We start from the raw sequence: 20540 nt of genomic DNA on the forward strand, positions 1-20540 counted from the left end.
ATATTATTTCTAAGATTAATTTTAGTATTTATGATTGATTTTTTGAGAGCCAAAATGTTTAAATCTAACTTTCACACATTCATAGTTATCTGGATAATGTCTGATATATGTAAAATAAAAATCGATTTCAACTATTTCAGAAATAATCAGAGTACTTAATATATATATATATATATATATATATATATATATATATATATATATATATATATATATATATATAATTTCTGTAGAATGAATATTAATAGAACTTGTTGGCGTGCTTCAATTTTATTTGCATAATATGTTGTATAGATTTATACTACCAAAAGTACCTACGAAAAAAGTAGAAATGGGATTTAATAATCACAAATTTGCAAAGAATCGACTCGTTGATGATGTGCTCTTTTGCATTAACCAGTAACTTTTGCTCAGCTGAATATCGATACGCAATTTATATTTCACATTTTCACAAAAACTGGTATTGTTATCTTACTTAAATGGTTATATATAAAGACTCGGTAGCCGCAGTGGCTAACAGGACGCCCTCTCTGTTGTATTGCTGCGACAGTCGAATGTTTGTGAATGGTTCTAACTGTGATTGTCCATAGGCAAGCGTGTAACCAGTCACATCACTAACCTGACTAAGTCGGTAGGCTTAATACCGAGGACCGTGGCCCACATTAAACACTCAGCCCAGTCTTGTTAAAATCTTAATTGGTCAAATGGGGACTTTGGGAATGGAATGGAAAAAAAACTTGTACATAAGTTTTTAATATGCAAAGTCAGTAATGGAACTCTTACTGGAAAAAGTAATAGTAGAATTTGAAAAATCTTAGCAAAAATTGTAGGTCATACCGTCAAAAGTGTGCCCAGTGATGGCGCCATTATCAGGTGGGAATTGTGAAAATAGTATTAGTAAGATTATGTATCCCACAATTAGTAAGATATTTTGCACAATTTTTAATACGGTCACAAAAGGACCACTTTTACATCGCTAATAGTAAATACAACACAAATAAAGAAGTTGAAATTATATAAATTTGATTCCTTATATGGACTACCACTGAAGACAGACATGGCTTTATAAATCCACAAATAATCATCTCTATTCTTCCGAATCGATAAACTTCGGAGATTTGTCCTATTTTGCCTTTTTAAAGTAGACTGCTTTCTGCATAATACTGTTGTCTTCATCTAGATCGCTTTATTGAAGCTATCAAAACAATTGCTTTAAACACTATCCCTGTGCTCTCCCCATGGCTCAACTTTGTTAAAATTAATCTCCTAGAACGTCAACAATGTGCCCGTAGGTAATAAGTGTTATTATATGATTTCTGTTATATAATATAACCATCCTGACATGTAGAAGATCACTTCAGTAAGTGATCTGCTGGACAACTGTTTGGCGAGTGCATTGGGATGCACTAATATTCTGTTATACTTGTCATGAGTGCTAAGGGGATATCGCGCTGAATCAATTTTTTGGACACATAATATGGAGCATCGACGACGACTCGCAACACTTTATTCTGGAACCTCTGGAGGATATCTATGTTAGATTTGCTAGTAGTATCCTACAGTTCAATACCATTGGTCCAAATGGGCCTAAGTATTGACTTATGTAAAATCTTGTTATCTAATGATAATTTAGATTTACGCCATCAGCCAATACATTTGGTTTAGTTTAAGCTCAAGCTGTTTGCGTTTTATCACTATATGTTTTCCATGTCAAACGTCGATCAAAATACATTTCCAGATATTTAACGTTGTCTACTTGTGGAAGTTCATGACTGATTATTCAATTTTACTGATAGACATGTTCTTCTACAAAGGGTGAATTTCATATGTTTAGATTTTGTCTCATTTGCTTTGATACGCCGCGTATCTCTTTCTGTTCTGAGAGGTAAATTTTGGAGATATTAATCTGTATAATTTCTCTCTAAATAATGGCCAGTTAATTTTAGTGTTATTCAAGGAGGGTGGTTTTGTTTCGTTTAGTATATTTAGGTTCATCGGAAATTTTATTTATATCTGACGGCCAATATGTTCGCTCACCAGTAGAAATATGCTGTAAATTATCTGCCTTCATTGTTTTGACGAATTTTCTGCCTTTTGGTGTTATCAATATAGAACTCCACATTACATGTTTTGCATTGTAGTCTCTTCCGGCAATGAATCTATTACCCAGCGTGTTAAAGAAACCGTGGTATTGTTCTGCCTTGTTGTATTTAGGTGGACAATATATAGCACTAATTGTTAATGGTCCATGCTCTTCTTCAATAGTTACGCTGGTGGCTTGTAAATTTTCCTCGCTGAATTTATCTGTTTCACAGTGTTTTATGGTTTCACGGATAATTATAGATGTCTCTCCATGTGCTTTATCATCTGGGTGTTTTGCATGATACAGCTTGTATTTCGGAATCCGTAAATAATTTCTATCCGTGAAATGTGTTTCTGATACCATCATGATATCAATATTTTGTTCCTATAAGAACATTTTAAGCTCCCTGGTATGTTGCTGGAGTCCATTAGGATTTCAGACGGCTATTTTGTATTTGCTATAATGGCTATCAGTCGTTAGGCTAGCTTGGCAACGACGACGGTGAGTAAATTCATCATTGTACTCATTTGCCCCATAAGTTTACCCATCATTTCCTCTAATTTACTAATATTATTTACAGGTTCAGTGGTGATTGGTGTTACAGGTCTGCGTATTAGGTTGTGTTTGAGTATTGGTTACTGCGTGTGCGTATGATATATGAGCATGTTGTATTGGTGTTTTAAGCGAGTTAAATGTTATAGACTCTCTTGGTGGCTGTAAGTTTCTTTTTTCTTTATAAAATGTTGTTGCAACACTGTAAATCTGTGGCGTGATGTAATCCTTTTATGACGGATATAAATGTTTTTTTGGACTTTGGTCGAAAAGTTGCGTATTGCGTATTTCTATTGTCCAATTCCCTTATTAACTCTTTGAAGTGTTCAGGGTCAAACATTTGAATCTTCATTGTTTCAGATCCGATTGTTTTTATTGGGTAATCATTACATATTGTCTTGAGCAAGTCATGCAGATATTTAGCAACACCTACCTTATATATTGTTACTGGGGGTGGTTGGAAAATTGTTTTTGGTTGGATTTCTTTGCTGTTCTGGTTTTTTTCTGTCTCTTCTGCCCGGGCACTGAACTGTTGTATATTTGGATAGGTTTTTGAAGCTAATAGTAGCTGATTTTCGGACGACTTGTTCTTCCGGACTTCTCAAGCGTTTTTGTTTGTAACGATGTTCCATTCTGGCATTTGAGTGTTTTCAGTTATTGGCAGTTGATAGCTATTTCGAATAGCAGGTGATTCAATTGTTAGATCAACAGAAAGGTGTTGTGGATTAATCATTATGTATTGAAATTAATTGTACTGGTCACTTGATAGTTATTAAATATTTAATTTAAATTTTTGAGTTTACGCACCTCATATTTTACTGGCTCGATTTACCGTTCCGAGAATAAGAAAGAAAATTCCTAGAAGGTAGAGCCTTACTTATAAAAAATAAATTTTAAATTTCACGTTCAAAAGTTCACGTGTTAAATCACGTTCTCACCCTACAATGGTTGAGACTAGGTTTTTACTTTTTATAACCGGTATTTTTATGACACCAATAGTAAATTAGATGTTGTTTTTTACAACAGAGCGTTCTAAAATGTACGTCTGCGCTCCGCGGTGGTTTGAACAGAACTGTTGGTTTAACTCAGACTGCAAAACATCTACAAAACTACTACTAAATGCCTTAAAAACTTTCTGACGAATTTAATCATTCCCATGCCAAAAGCCCCCCAAAAGCGTTTTAGCTTGATCCATATACCCCTAATCACAAATCTTCTTAATACATATAATAATAGCTGGACCACTAACTCCTTCCCATCTACAAATCCAATAAACCCTTTTCTATAGCTTCCATCTATAGACCTATTTTACTCATTAATCTTCTTTTAAATATCCTTGATGATTGTAAGGAGATTAAATTGAAAGTTAATATCAAAAATTTATATATCTCCCTACCAATATCGTTTTATATCTGGCATCCATTAGTGGATTTCGATACTATAATAACACAGGGCTTTAGTTTGGCAAACATGCGATAGCCGTATTCCTGGATATAAGCAAAGCCTTTGAAATAGTTTACCTGCCTTCGATTCTATCCCAATTGCATGCATGCATTTATATACAATTTTCTCGCAGAGATGATATTCCAGATCAAAATCAGAATTCAAAAATGTCCCGCAAAACTTTGTTCTTAGTCCTATTCTTTTAATCATTGCCATCCACTCCACCTTTCACATCCCGTCCCGAAAAGACTTTTTGTAGATGATATCATAGCTTACAGTACCTTAAATGACGCTAGTATCGCCTGTAACTCATTGCAACGCTTCGTCTCCGGTATCTCTATTTGTTCACGCAACACGGGTTTCGTAGTATCTTCAGTCAAATCAACAACTTCCCACTTCCATTAAAAATAACCTACATCCACACATATTAATTTCCTCTACCAACAGTCTCTACAACTGACCAGCAATTTTCTGATCATATGGAAATATCCTTTATAGTTAGATCTCACTAAGTAGGTAGATTCCCATTTCATAACTTATCATTCTGACATATTCCTAACATAAATTTTCCTCGTCCCCTGGATCCCCATCTTCGGCCATTAAACGTTACTACTAGCATACTGTGAGAAGATTTTAGCTCGGACTTCAGGAGGGTCAAATTTAATGATCTGCAATCAGGATATCCCTTATAGCGTGAAGACCTGAAGAAGGTGTGAAGGTGTTGGCGCTGCGATTTTGGATCCAATAGTTGTACATTTTCTTAATACTCATGAACTAACCACACTAAAAAGAAATGAAATAGTTGATCTCAAGGACAAGGGCGTCATCTCAAATCGTCTTTGCTATCAACACATTATACTATAAAAAAAACTATTCCATTTCAATGAATCTATAGTTCATGTTTTGATCCAGTCGGCCTGGGACTTACTTGAAGATAACAATATATTGTGATCAACAAAGCATGATTTTTTCTCCTCCACTATCCGTTTCAAATTCAGATGCTGCCAGATCATCCTAAACAGGCTGATTGTAGTACATTGCAACCCTATGCATTAATTCTTTGAGGAGAAATAGCCTGCACAATCTCGTTGTGGTGTTCTAAGCAAATTATGTCACATTTTCAAAGAATGTCATTTTTTTTTCAATGTCAACTCGATTTTCCTAATGGTCTACCGTTGCTTGACATCCTAGTACTAAGAAAAATGTATGTTTGTTTTCTATTTCAGTAGCTGCAACACAATAAACGTATTTTGTATTAATGTTGCTTTTGTGAATGTATATGCAAGTATTTTTCGAAATGTTCCAAATTTCTATCTATCACACACATATACTAAACTGTAAAAACAAAATTAATAAAATCGTACGATATATCCAAATATGTTACAACATAAAAAAACTGATAATATTAGCAATTTGTAATCCGTCCTTGATTCAGCTAGACTGACTTTTTTTGAAGTCCTTTATATTTTCATTAATTTTTCTATTTATTTTCTGATTTATTTATTACTTGGCAGTGTTAAAAGTCTGTTTTCTTCTGTCTAGTTGGAATCAAATCTTGTAGCAATATTTTCTTATTCCGTAAAATAGCCACATGACATTAAATATAGTTTTCCTTAATAATTGGTAACTGCAACAATAATAAATAATTAACAATAATTGTACATTGGGTACTCATATACACAAAAACTAATCAACAATAATAGCGATCTAATCTCAAATTTTACTCACAATATTATTTGCCTCGATATTACGTTTAGGAAACACATTCAATATTATAACATGTAGTTGTTTCATTTTGGTGTTCACTAAAAGTATATTATTTTAAACGTCGTCAAAACTTGTTTTGCTGATATAACATTTCTTCGGGATAGAGCAAATGTAAAAATATCATCATCAAGCTCATTTTGCTATTGGAAATAAAATACCATAACGATCAGCCTCAGTATTAACGTTTTCTTCAGAAATTATTAACCACTAACGCGTCTTAATCAAGAAAGTATGCAATAACAACTTAAATCATGACTGTATATAGGTTGGTTACGTTGAAATTCCTTACAATGCTTTCAAATTTAATGGGTATCTAGAGTGCATGTCACGCGTTATAGTATTTTTTTTCTAGATAATATTTTGATTTATCAATGTTTTGCATTTTTTAGCAAGTTTTTGAGGAATTCCATAAGCTATAAATTAATAAACTTTTTGACTACTTTGATAATGATTAGTGAAATTATAAGAAACATATTATTTAATGGACAGAAAAATCTGTTATTAGAAGAAGGATTTATTATAGAACTTTAATTCGATAAAATACGATTTAAATAACGTGGATGAGATATACAATAGATTAGATCTAATGTTAGGCTACTAGAAGAATTTAAGCCATGTCACAAAAAATGTCATAGTTTATAGATTTTTTAAAGAACCACAGGTTCTTAATGAAAAGTTGACTTAAGACTGCGAAAATTATTAGTGGAAACCTAATCGAAAATAGAATATTAATCCTCTTTTGAATTATTATGATTATTTTGCCAAAATTGAATAGTTTATAATAATGATAATATTATACAAGACCGTTTGTATTCGTGATAATAGATCTGGATTTCGTAGTGGATTACATAATGAGAGGGGGGGACTAGTTTTGGAATGACTAGCGATTTCGTAACGGTATTTCGTAAATATTCGCAATGGACGGCTGAAATTAATTCCTCTGTTCTCAAACATCAATTTATATAATTCCCTTACTGGCGTTTATAAGTCAACGGTGTATTGTTATCTGAGAACGGTTTGAACTCAAGTATTTAAAAGCTGCGCTTATCAACGCGATCTCATGGGGGTTAAGGCTCCCTTCCCGACAGGGGATGATTCGACAACAAACAGTATACAAAATGCGACCCTTTTTAACATTATTTTTTATTCCTCGTTGGTTTAATAAAGTTGATTCTGTCATATTTTATCCGTCCTTAATTCGTTTTCTAACAAATTTATCAGAGGCGCTAATACATATGTTTTGCCTTATTTTATCATTATAGCTTTTTGAACGATTTAACCTCAACAGTTGGCACTTGTTGAATCTCAAATATTTTTTATATTAAAATATCTTAAATACTGCTATATCTAAATTTAAAACATATATGAAATTTTAATTTATTAAGTTGTGTTAATTATTTAATCAATTATCCACATTTGAGCAATATTTAAGGTAAACTTATTATTCTACTTATCTAATTCTAATTCGTCTATTAATTATTTCTCTTATTATTCTACCAGTACTCTCTAGTAGGACAGTAGAATTAAACTCGACTAATTGAACTAATTAACAACATTTGAGAATTAATTTGAATTAATGAAGTACAATTTAAATTAATTTTTATCAGTAGCATTTTTTGGTTCGGTGTTTTGACTATTGGTATTTACTTACTTTGGTATTAACGTAGTTTTACATCTATACTATTTGTACTTTCATACACTTTAATCATGAAAAGATTCTTATCCAAATAATAGGTTTATTCAATTCACATTATAAATAGTGTATGCACTAGGATGTCCGACAAATTCACGGAAAAGAAGATCATATGTTAGTTAAAAAAATGAACATATTTATCAATATAATTTCCCTTAACTTAATATTCTTATTCCAATGAACTTTTAGTTTATGGATGCCATTAATTTTACAGAAAATGCTTCTCTTCGCCAGCTACTATCGTTTGATGAAAATGAATTCCTCAAAATAATTTTTGAGAAAGAATCGGAAGTCGAGTGCCAAATCTGACAAAAAATTTAGATGTTGAATCAAAACTTATTATAATTAACTAATTTCAGCAATACTTTTTGAGTTTTATGGACAGGCGCTAGCAGAGTTTTTTCACAAGTTTTTAGGTTCAATTGGTGCAAAAGATTATAATGATTTTACTTTTTACTTATTACAAACTCTCTTCAGTGACGAATATTCCTTCACATCACATAATATCACACATATCTTTTTTGATTGAGAATGATAATTTTTTATTCAGATCATGGCAATATAAATGAGACTCAAGTGTCATGTTTTTTTATTGTTAACGAATGCAGCGTAAATATAGCGAGTTTGTTTTTTTTTGTTTATACAGTGCTTACTAGTTTTAATACGAAAAATCTAAAATCTAGGATTTGCTGACGTGATAGCAATTCCAAGCGTTTGTCTCAACATATGAGTGCGATACAAACCATCTTCTTTACTTTCTTTTTTTAACTTACTAACTAGTTTACTAAGTATAGTTCTAACAACAATATTCTAAAGTATGTCTTATAAAATTCTACCATAATACGCATATTAATTGATAATATGTATGAAAACATGTTTTTATTGTTTGTTATTTGACTAAGCAAGAAGTTTTCTTATCTTTTATATATTTTATAGTCAAATTTGTTTCATTGCATATTATAATAAAACAAAAATAAGAAGCGATGCACCCGTAAGGTTTGTACATTAAATATCAATTAGTCAACTTATAGAAAAGTGTCAAACTATTCGAAAGGGAATAAAATAATTGCCTAAATAAAAAACGACATAATATATACAGCATTAAGTGTAATTCCTGCATAATACGCATTTCTCCATTTCAGATGAGGGGCTTGACAGTTCCCTGTTACTTTTATAACTATTTGCCAAGACAATGTAATTAAATGACACCCATTTGTAATTTTGGGTTGGCGTGTAGAGAATGTAAACGGTCGAACATTGAGAAGGTGTGACTGCTCAGCCTTACGGCCATCGGCTTTAGAATCTCCAATAAAAACATCCCACTGCAATGTCAATATCTTAAGATTAAGAATAATTAGTAGATAGTACGGATGAAGGGCGAATTTATATTAAACAGGAAATATTCGCAGAATAGGTTAGAACATTCAGCTATATATACTTTAGTTACATTATATTATATAATATTTCTATCAAACCAAATAATTAATATAAAAAAGTAATAATCCCTATAAAATAGTTACTTATCTCTTTTATATTTGTACATTTATATTAAAGATAAAATACTTATTTAGTTATTGTACTAGATAGATAGATGTTTATTAAATTCGTGGGACATCATTTTTTAATCAAAAGCAGCTCTAACAATGCAACGATATTTAACTATAAACCATTCATAAAAACGTATCCAAAACTTCAGGATTAAATTAAATTTAATTTGAAAATTCTAAATACTGAATGCAAGACGAGATTTCACATTCCTTATGTTTAATCATCATTATCAGTCCATAGCTGGTGCTCTTCTTCATCCATATCTTTTGAGAGAGCTATTCGCTGCGTCTTCCATCCAAAAGGCCAATTTCACCACGGAAGCCTGCGAGAAATTTTTTCACCTTTCATTCGATAGACAGGGCCAAATTATTGCAATCCACGTCTCTGAATTCCCTCAAATGTGCACTGATTGTGGCATCTTAAACGAATTACTTCGTTTATAATATGATATCGGGGCGAAACGGGCAGAATTTTCCTTAAGAATCATATCCGACCTCAAGTTTGCATATGTCAGACTGTAACTGAGTCCAAGTCTCGGAGCTATACAAAAGAAGCGGCAAAATAAGCATTCGAAAAGGGGGGATTTTAGCTTTGACTCTAATACTTTATTCCATACGTCCCATCTTGTTATGCCACTTTTTCTCCTGTCTTACTGATCCAAAGTACTTGAACTTCTTCACTTGCTCCAACTGAATCCCGTTGAGATTTATAATAGTAGGCTATGCGTTGGTTGTCAGGTTTTTTTCAGTAATTCTCAAGCCATATAGTCAAGACCTGATACATAAATGGGCTAAATAAACGGGCCCGGGAACTAGAACTATTTATGAAAACAAATCGGATCGGAAAAATACTTTAAAATACTGGGTTACAGTTATCACAACGAACTTACTTAAATAGGAACCGCTCTAATTATAAAACAAAATATACAGCATTTCCAACAAGACGAGATTGAAAAAGAAGAAATACAAGCTACGATAGCTGTCCATCAAGATACAAGAAACAACAATAATACAGAGATTTATTTTCAAAATTTGGCCCAAGGTTTATTATTTGAGGGGACATTAATGTTAAACACACAGCTTGGGGTTCACGATTAATAACAGCCGGAAAACGAAATGAATTACTTACAGCAATTAATATTACAAATTGTAATTATCATTCAGAGCGCGAATACACTTACTGGCTCACCGACAGTGATAAAGTGCCAGATCTACCGAATTTTTACATTTTGAAAGGCATCTCATCAAATGAAATAGAAATGGAGAGCTTGTGCAAACTATCAGTTCAGATAGTTGAACTATAATCTGATCACATTCCAGTTTTCTTACACTTCAGTACATTAACACTAGGCGACAATCCTGAAACAAACCAAGAAGACATATTTAGACTTATAATGCAGGAATAAATCACTTCAAACGTAAGACTAGAAGATATAGACGATCTTTAGCAGAAAACCCAAAATATAATTGAGATAATTTTAATCAAATCAAATTCGTATAATAAATATGAGGTAAATGACCCTCTTAAAATCAGGGAATTGATAAAAGAAAGACAAAAGGCTGGAAGAATATGGTACTTAACCAGAAATGCTGTAGACAAAACAATATTTATTAGAATTAGTTCATCAATCAGACCAGTTAAACATTAAAGAATATAAACAGAGTTATATACAATATTTTTATTTTTATTTCAATTTAAAAGCCCATCAGCCTCTTGGGCTATTTAGGGTTGTGTTACAATGTGATAATTTAATAAAGTATATAATAACATATAGTAATTACATAACATACGGCAGATAATGGAAAACTAACAAAATATAATATATATAAAATATGGTACAAAGTAACAAAATAAAGACATTTAAATTAATATAATAAGTTATACAGGTTGCAAAGGAACATAGATGCCGATTACACTGAAGGTGTCATAAAAGCTGTATCAATTCCGCAGTCCTCTATATAGAGTCCCTATGTGTGTTGGGGTCTTCAGTGCTAAATAGTTCATTTAATTTAGTTAAATTCTCTTTCCTGCTCGCCAGATAGTCAGCTCTTTCGTTTCCGGATATTCCCCTATGAGAGGGAACCCATAAATAATTAATCCTTACTCCCATACTCTCCAGTTTTGTATGTAGTTCTTTGATGGTTGTAACGAAATGGTGGATGATTCTCACTGAAATCTGACTCTCCAAAGAGCTCATTGAATTTGATGTTAAAGGTATTTACCTGCCCATTTGTAATCTAACCAAAGCAGATAGGGCTTTGTAAATGGCCAATAGCTCCGTGGAGAAAATGCTGGTAATAGTAGGAAGGCGAAAGTACTCCTGTAATAGATTTGATGTATATGCAGTTCCCAGGAAATATTCCCATTCAAAACCATCTGTATAAATAGTAAGGTGATTTGGGTAGTTATCCTCAAGTGTTTGGGCGAAGAGCTGTTTTAGCATGGTAGACCTTCATGGATAGGTCTATAGATATTTTGGAATGCTGCCATGGTGATATTGCCGTGGTTATGTTGTTTGCAGAAGAGATTGTTGTTTTAAATCAATTGCAAATTCTACGATATACTGAAGATGGACTTGTACGCTTTTTAATTGTGGTGTTGTTGCCTAAACTGCTGAGAAGAAATAGGTGAATTGGCTCAACTCTGAATGGAATTTCAGGGAGTTTGCATAGTTCATGAGAAGGAGCTCTCGCCGTGAACTAAGCGATGAAATTTCTGCCTCACATTGAAGGCTCTCAACCCGACTAGTTTGATATGTTCCCAGTATAATACTCAAGGCGGTATTCTGAACTGGGTCTACTCTTCTCACATAAGAGGAAGCTGCAGTTATGTAGCATTGGCTTCCATAATCAAGCTTACTTCTCATTACTTACACTTTATTTTATTTTACACTACATGCTTTATATATGTTGCTCAGAGAAACCCTATGAGCACCCCAATATTGATTAGAAAGAGTCTTTAGTAATCGTAAGTCTGTCAAACATTTTCCCTTTATATAGTCTATGTGAGAGATCCACTTTAATTTGTAGTCGAATATTAGTCCAAGGAATCTAGGTTACGGTTTGTTTATTAAATTCTTACCGTTCATCGTTAGTGCAACCATACGTGGGCAATTTATTCGTGTACAAAATTCGATATATCGCAGGGATCCTCAAATCGATGATATCCGTCTACCATCGCTGGAATTTTGGGTTATGGGATGCCCTTCAGCATTCTAACTGTTCTCCACTCATCATGGGACGAAGTTTGTGGGGTGAGGCTGCTCGTAAATTCTCTCCAGGAGTTGATCTTCGCATGTCTTATTGTTTTACTAGCAATGGATTTTGCTCTTTTGTAATTTACAAAAAAAAATTGATTTGTTGTTGGGTTTAATTTAAACCGATTGAGGGCCTTTCTTCTGTCTTTGACTACCCTGGCGCAGTTCTCATTCCATCATGGTGCCGCCTGTTTATTCTTGCAGTATTGGCGGGAGTGGACCCCCTGACCGCTTCCATAATAGAGGCGGTCAACTCTTCCACATTTGTATCTATGTCTTCTGTAATGTGTGTGGTTTTTATTAGCGACCTAAATTTTTCCCAGTTTATGCCTCTAATGCTCAGCCTTGTTGTTGTGTGCATTGAGGTCTCCCATTATGATTTTGTGGCTTGTTAATTGAGTTATGATATTTTCGAAGTTCGTTCTGTCGACATTCGCTGAAGGAGACAGATATAGGTCAATTTTCTTCCAGCTAGATATATTCTGATTGCTATCGCTTCAAGTTCCGTTACTATGTTCAGTTCTTCTACATAAATGCCGTTATGGATTAAGATAGCAACACCTCCGGAAGGACGTGCACAATTGTTTCTGTCTCTTCTTATTATTTTATAGCCGCGCACTTGAATGGGTTCGGTAGGGGATAAGTTGGCTTGTATAGGCCCAAGATTACTCGAAGTTCTTCCTGCTTCCTTTTTAATTCGTTAATTTTCCACTGAATAATGATGGACATAATGGACGTTGTTATTAGCTTTCTGTTCTATGGCACCAAGATTTATTTTTGGTGATTTTCCTGGTTAGTGGTAGGGAGCCACGCGAGTATCCAGGCATGGGGTTCCGACTGTTTTCGGAGACAGTCTGCATTTCTTTGTCCTTGTCGGACTGCTTAGAATGGGTGTCCCCTCTTCGCTGGGATGAAGATCGGGACGAATGGGAGTGGGGGATGATAGGAGGAAAGGAAAGGGATCGATCTCCCCACCCGAGGCAACCCAGACCGGGGAAGATTTTCGGTGTAATGAAGGAGGGGCTAACGCCCCTTGATGTGTTGCCAATGTGCTTTCGATAGAGCTTTTTTCCTTAGTTGTGAGAGCCCCACGAATGAAGGTGGATGATTTCAATGTAGGTGCTACCTTAAATTCTTTTTCATCAAAATCATATTGGGTGGCTGTGGTAGCATAAGTCTTTTTGATAGCGTTGGCAAATTTTATCTGTGTTTTTCCTAGTTGCTGCTTAGCTAAGTTTCTGGCCATAAAATATGAGATTTTTCCTTTACCTTAATTTTTGTATTAAAAATTCTTCTTAAAAAACTTATACAATGAGGCGGTGGGGAACATTAGTGGAAGTAGGTGCATACGTGCATTTCATAGACACATGTCCAAATCTCTGACATTGGTAACATCTCATTGGGTTTTGAATGTACTGCCTAACTCTCAGACTAAGGTATCTCGATTTCATCCTATTGAGGATACGATCTTTTCTGAAGGTAAAGATGAAACTATTGGTTTCCATGTTGTCTCCATTCTTTCTCGAAACAATCCACTTGACCGATCTTACTCCCTGTAATGTAAGACCCCCCAAAATTTTTTCATCCGTACACACAGACATGTCCCTACTTGATATCGTGCCTTTACAGAAGTTCAATGTGGTATGTGGGGTAACAGTTACTTCTATATTATGCGGCTTTTTAAGTTTTAGAACTTTCTCTGATTGCCTGGAATTAGCTACCATTACGAGTATAGTACCATTTCTTAACTTTTTCAACTCACCCACTGCAGATAATAATTCTCTGTGTATAATAAACGGAGATAAACCTTTCAATAGATCACTCTCAGGAAGTATTACAAAATATCTGTCGTAGTCTTCCTATGTATATTTGTCTAAAATTATATCTCTCTCCTGGTTTTTTTTTTGAATCCTATATTCTGAGTGCCAGTAGTAGCATGCCGACCTGGTCACTTACCGGAAGTGCTGCCCAATCGACGGCTAACGGTCGCGTGGGGCTTGTGCGACCACCCATGGTCTCGACCGGTACTGGGGTTCCGAATCCCTGCACCGTAATTTTTTTTCTATTTTATATACTTCCATAATTTATAGAAAAAGACAGAAAAACATGCAGGGGACGTCACAAAAACACCATACAACTGGGCTCCGGGGTCGTCACGCCCGTGTTATGGTTGCGACACATCAACCTTGGTCAACACCTCGCGACCACAGCCCCCTGAGGAGTAAGAGACTAATAATTGGTACAGAGTACCGCCTATTAAAATTGATCGAAATGAATGGGTTCAATGCAGCAATGAAAAAGCTAAATTATTCGCACTGTTAGAGAGTTTTTTAATAGACCAGCAGTCATAAAACATGAACTAAGGTTGCTAAATCACAGAAACTTTCAAACAATTCAGTTACAGGATAACACTCAGGAATTTAGAATATTGAAGCGAACCCAACCACACGAACTTGTATAGTGTATTAGCGTATTCTTATCTTTAGCTTAAGTAGTTTTGGTTTATTTTAATTTGGGAAATTTATACTGATGTATTAATTTATACTCGTTTTGCCTGACTATTAATTCAAATACAACAGAACAGTAGTAATAAATTAATTTGTGAAAACGATTAATTCTTACTTAATTATCAATTAATTTACCAAAGGAAAAATAATTGAAATAAAAGATGCGAACCGTGACGGCGATACCTAAAGCATTAATACAAATAAAAAAATAGGCCTATAAATTTAGGCCTGTAACTGAGTGCTGCATTCGTATAACGTGGTCTCGAAAACAAGGCACCATTCATAGCGTAGCTTAGAGACGGTGACGAGGCTCCATCAGCCGGATGGGTTAGTTGTCGTTTCTATTGTACTAAGCATATTTAATATAAACTGTAATTAATTAAAAAACACTTCGTAACCCATGAGAACTATTAATATATACATGCAGAATTTACTAGTGTCCAAAAAAGCTATGCCTTTAACCTTTTTCTCTTTCTTTTGTACGAGCATTTCAAGGAATTTTGAGTGTCCTCCAAGATGCCACCGTTCAGCCCTTGCCACATGGCATGCTAACTCACGCCCCCACCGTGGTGATGAAGTTCCATCCATTTACAAATAGAATCATTATTGTCGCTGCCTCTAACTAGCCTGTATCATTTTGAGTTACCACGAAAATAAATAGTTATAAATTTAATAAGCGTTTTTCTACCTAGAGAACTATATTTCGCTTAATAGCTCTATCATCAGCGAATATCAAACTCGTCAAGGAGTTCTCCTTATGTCTAAAAAATACTTTCGGTGGAAAACAATTTTGATCGATTAAATAGGACTTAAAAGTCTTATTTGTATATACTTATAAATATGTCTCTTTCCGTTTCTGAAAATGTCCGTTCATTTTTACGAACTTATAGAACAGCCTATTATATTATATTATAGATTTAAGAACATAATATATTCTTTCGTCAAAGCATTATTTATATAATATATAAAATTGTGTAAAGCTCAGAAGCTAAATATTTATTCAATTGGATAAAAACACAATTAATGTTGTCTTTTAATCAATCGGCAATATTCTGTTGTTTTGAATTATGTGTACTGTTGTCTTTAGAAATAGATTGAAATACATTTCATGTCAATTTCGATTCATTATTTAAGATACTAGATTTCAACTCTGTAATGTATTATTTTTAAAGAAGTGAAGCAACATTATTTAATTTTTGCATTAATTTAAATCACTTCCTTTCATTAGCATTTTAACCAATGATTATGATAAAAGAATGCTAATTAGTTTCAAGTTCATTGTTGTATCAACGATTTTAAACAGATAAAATAACATTAAAAAAATATTTGAACCAGACCTGTTACGAGTAGAAGCCTATCACATTTTGTAATATAATGTTTTTCCAAGTGTTTTAAACATCAATAATTAAAGATTGCAGATGCGGCGAATCCTCGGTATTTTTACGGATCTAGTAAATATTTTCCTCATGTGGTGACCCCAAAAACATTTTTTGATTGTTAATGATTAAAATTAAGAAACTATTTATTTAATACCTCGAACATTATTACCTACCACTAAGGCGGGCTGGGCTGTATTGACTGGAACCAATAGTAGTCGAATTCGTTTTAGACATAACATCAGCATCAAGAACGCTACAACTTGGTCACCGTGTTTAAAAGCATTTTATATTTTTTGGAATTCGCATAAAATTCAATATTGTCTTCTTTTTATTAAACGCCTTGATAAACTCTAGGTCACATAAATATTTATCAAATTTAAGACATGATCCTGAGCTACCAGAAATATTTTTCTAACTAATCGAGTAATTTTTGTCGAATCATTTTAATATAAAGTAAGTTTCAGTATTCTCCGTATTCCCGATAGCTTTGTTCTGAACTATTTTGAACTTTTTTAGGATATACCGTATTTTCTCTTTTATGCGGCTTTTTGGAATTGTTCTCTTATTTTCTAATAGCGCATTGTGTAAAATTTGTTTTAAACTGTTAATAAATCCAACTTTTAATAGATTTCAGATATGCACTTATATATTTTTTTAGATTTTAACAAACTGTTTTTGTAATTTACGAAATAGAAACAATATTGTTTGTATATTTATTTTACTATAAATTCATATATTTTAAAATCACTTACAGGTTTGCCACCTTTCTTTTTTTAATAACATTCCTGATAACACCATATGACATAATAACAAATTCTCTTTATTTGAGTTTTAATTATTTTCACTATATTTCCTTCTCAATTGATGATGACTTTCGTAAATTAAAGACGTGTTCGGAAAGACGGCCAATTAAACCAAATAAATGCAATATTTGTATTAGAAAAGCGTTAAAACAATTACGGTATTAACAGTTATTACATGTAACAGCACATTCTCATCTGCCATTTTCAGGTTTTACTTCCTTTAGTCCTACTTCCCGTAACACGAGCTTAACTGATCTGCTGCGTTGCCGAAGGTGGCCTATATACTCGATGGCGGTCACGTGCCTGGGCGTGTGACTGAGCCGAAAAATGTTTACTGTCACTACACATTTGGCAATATGCCAGTTGCGTCCAGAGAGCTCATTAGCCGATCTAAGTTTTTCATCTGAAGATTGTTCCATCGTTTCTCCCCCAAGTTAAGTAGCCGTAAGTGAATGGTACATGTAGCACTCAATCAATATATACCTAACTTTCTCTTTACTTGCCATAATGTATTGTTCTCCATCCCACCAAAGCTGATTCAGTTAGTCAAAAGAGCAAAGCAGATAATTCCCCTCAAATAATTTGCTTTCTCATTGCCCTTGATTTCAGTATGAGAGGGAAGTCACATAAATTAGAGATTAAAAACAGGTTTAATAACAGGCACAATAAATTAGATTTATTTGTATATTTTGTACAAACATTAGAGCTTTGTAGATGACTTGTAGTTCATCTGTTAGTATGCGTGCTCTTGGATACATCCGTAGATCTAAAAAATGCTAGGTTATCTATCAGTTATAATTTGCTTAAAGAATGAACCAATACCGCGGGAATTGTAATTTATCTTCCTCATGAGAAGATTCCTCATGAGATCGACTGATACATGTACCAGGGAGGTGATCTATCGTCGAGTATGTAAACAGGCGGAAATTCCAGAGATGATCGCTTTTCTCACTGTATGAAATTTATGATATGAACCTTTGTACTGGCCTCTAAAGAAATTGATGTTGGTATTTGTCGGGAAGTCTGTACTGAGATAACCCTGGTTAGAATTTTAATGAGCTGAAGATAATTTCACGTCTTAAAGCAAGAGAGGGGATCTCTGCTTCTCTGTATATACTGTCGATTGGGCTAGTGTGGAAAGCCCCTAGAAGTGCGTTTCGAAGTGCTGCGTTATGAATCGTTTTAGATTTAGTAAGCGAACGTTGCATTCCAATATCCTTTCGACATATATCATGCAAGTATTTAATATGAGGGAGCCAGCATAGCCTCGAGCCGAAATATACACTGATGCAAGAATCTTACAATACCACAGTAGTTTGCGATAACGGAGAAGATATCACATTGTTTGTTTTGATTTTGAAGGAGCAGAGTTTAAGGAAAGGATGAACTGACCGGTATGTTCTTCCTCCGACTTTCCATTTGGCAAAAGAATCAAGAATGTTTGACAATCTGACAGTGTTGAATGCTTTTTTGACGTTCTGAAACGCTGAAAAGGTGTACTTTCCCTCATTAACTAGCGTTCCATTTCCACCACATTATCGATGTAAAAACCTTGTAGGAATCCCAATTAGTGTTTGGTTATTAGTCCTCTCTTATTTTGAAAGAAGGTGAGTATGGACAACTTGTCCATATCGTATTATAGACATCCAGTAGGAGTTACAACTTGTCAGCTAGTAATTCCTTAATATGGGTTGTTCTCACAATATCTTCTCTTTGGATAGTAACTCTACTTTGGCACATAGCTAGTCGCAGCTCCTTCCGTGAGTATAGCTCTTCAAGGATGAGAATTCCATCTCTTGTTTATCTGATGGTTGGAGGGTTGTTAGGGTATTGAGAAAGTTTACCGTGATAATAATTCCGAATAATTGTCGAAATTCGGTCTGGGTTTTATGCAAATTCCGAGTCTTTTTCTCCATTGGATTTTTTTCGATTTCGCTTCGATGGGACTCCTCTCAATTTTCGGATGTTTCTCCAAATAGTCTGAGATCAGGATTCTGGGAGCAATTTACTTATGAAATACCTCCATGATAATGTAATATATATGAAATTCAAAGAAATACCTTCTTACATTCCGCGAAAGTTGTTGTTATGGGATTACCTTTAAACCTATTAAGAGCTTTATTACTTTCTCTTATGGCATGTTTTCAATAATTATTCCACCACGGCACTGAAGATTTAGCATTTGAGGGGACAAATGAGGTGGTTGAATTTTCCCATGCTTCAATTATGGCTCTTGTGAAAGCTTGGGTGAGTATGTCAACAGAGATTGTCGAGAGTTGGGAAAAGCGGATAGACTCTCTATATTTATTACAATCATTCATGTTTGTGTTAGGTATTGTCTAGATTCCATGAGAAATTCTACTGAAATAAGGTAGTGTTCTTACTACAGAGCATTAGATCATTAACAGTACTGATGACCTGGACAAAACAGGTCTAGATAGGCGTGTAAACCCGTCGAGGAGGACAAGAAAGTGGGTATACTATCATTCAGTATGTGTAGTGAGTTATCCATTATCACGTTTAGTATGAGACGTACTCTGGCATCAGTGCTGGAAAAGCCCCAGTCCGAAGCGCAAGCGTTCAACTCTCCCATAATTATTCTGGGGTTTGGTATATCTCAGAACTAATAAATAAATTATCGAGGTCAGCTATAGAGCTGACATTAGTTCAGTACATAGGTACATAGACATTCAGTACATAGGTACTGAAATTGAGTGGAGTAGTTATAGGTTGCAGATATAATATTTCTTGATCAGCTATATAGACTTTAACAGCTAGGGCTTCCAAGTGAGTGTTTAGTGTGATATATACCACAACTATATCGTTTCTTACTAGGATATCCACCACACCAAATGCCCTGATTGAGTCATGTCTTTCCTTCCTGGTAATTTGGAAACCTCCGATCACTAAAGGTTTCCAGCAGCTTAAGTTTGTTTCCTGCAGCTATATAGTTGATGGTTAAAATAATACAGGGCTCATGTATTATTTTAAGTTCCCCTATTCTCTGCTTTAAGCCATTTACATTCCATGAAATATTGTCGTTTGTCTATATGAAGCAGGGCCCATATTCAATTTTAATTGGGTTTGTGGATTTCTATATCCATTTCCTCATCTGTTGATGAATAAGTTTCGCGTCTGTTGTGGCTTTTGAGCGATTGTTGCTGCTTTTCCTGTTGGAGATGAGGGGTACCCCAAGAACTGCTGTTCAAATCACTACTGTTCTTGGTTTTATCCCGATAACTATCCCTCTTGGAGGACGAGGGCTGAGACAGGTAATGGGAATGGGTAAGGAATTGGCGCTTTTAGATGTGGTTTTTGATTGGTAGGTGATTGGAATAGGGGCAGATGAGATCGGAGAGGGAACTGCCCTCGGATTTTGTGTTGAGGATGAAGGTTGTAGGGAAGTACTCTCCTGGTTACAGGGGGCTTGAATAATAGACGATTTTGTATCGTGTTTAGAGCTTTCGGCGCGTTCTGTTGTTTTGGTGGCATTCGTGTAGTTAGATACT

The 20540-nt window shown here is 34.3% G+C and overlaps 2 protein-coding genes across 3 annotated transcripts in view; one reads left to right on the plus strand and one right to left on the minus strand.

Moving 5' to 3' along the window:
- LOC143197595 (lachesin) overlaps positions 1-20540 on the plus strand; it is a 209483-nt gene that overhangs the window by 18505 nt on the left and 170438 nt on the right. The window lies entirely within an intron of this gene.
- Positions 13647-19624, minus strand: LOC143197399 (uncharacterized). The gene is made up of 3 exons (XM_076405778.1): positions 19568-19624; positions 14299-14385; positions 13647-14201 (listed from the first exon to the last, which is right to left on the minus strand). Exons 1-3 carry the CDS (start codon positions 19622-19624, stop codon positions 13647-13649), a joined length of 699 nt encoding a protein of 232 aa, XP_076261893.1.

The sequence above is a fragment of the Rhynchophorus ferrugineus genome, unplaced genomic scaffold (genome assembly GCF_030347505.1).
Source record: "Rhynchophorus ferrugineus isolate W39M unplaced genomic scaffold, kcgeb_rfMv2 rfM5, whole genome shotgun sequence".
Lineage (NCBI taxonomy): Eukaryota > Metazoa > Arthropoda > Insecta > Coleoptera > Curculionidae > Rhynchophorus > Rhynchophorus ferrugineus.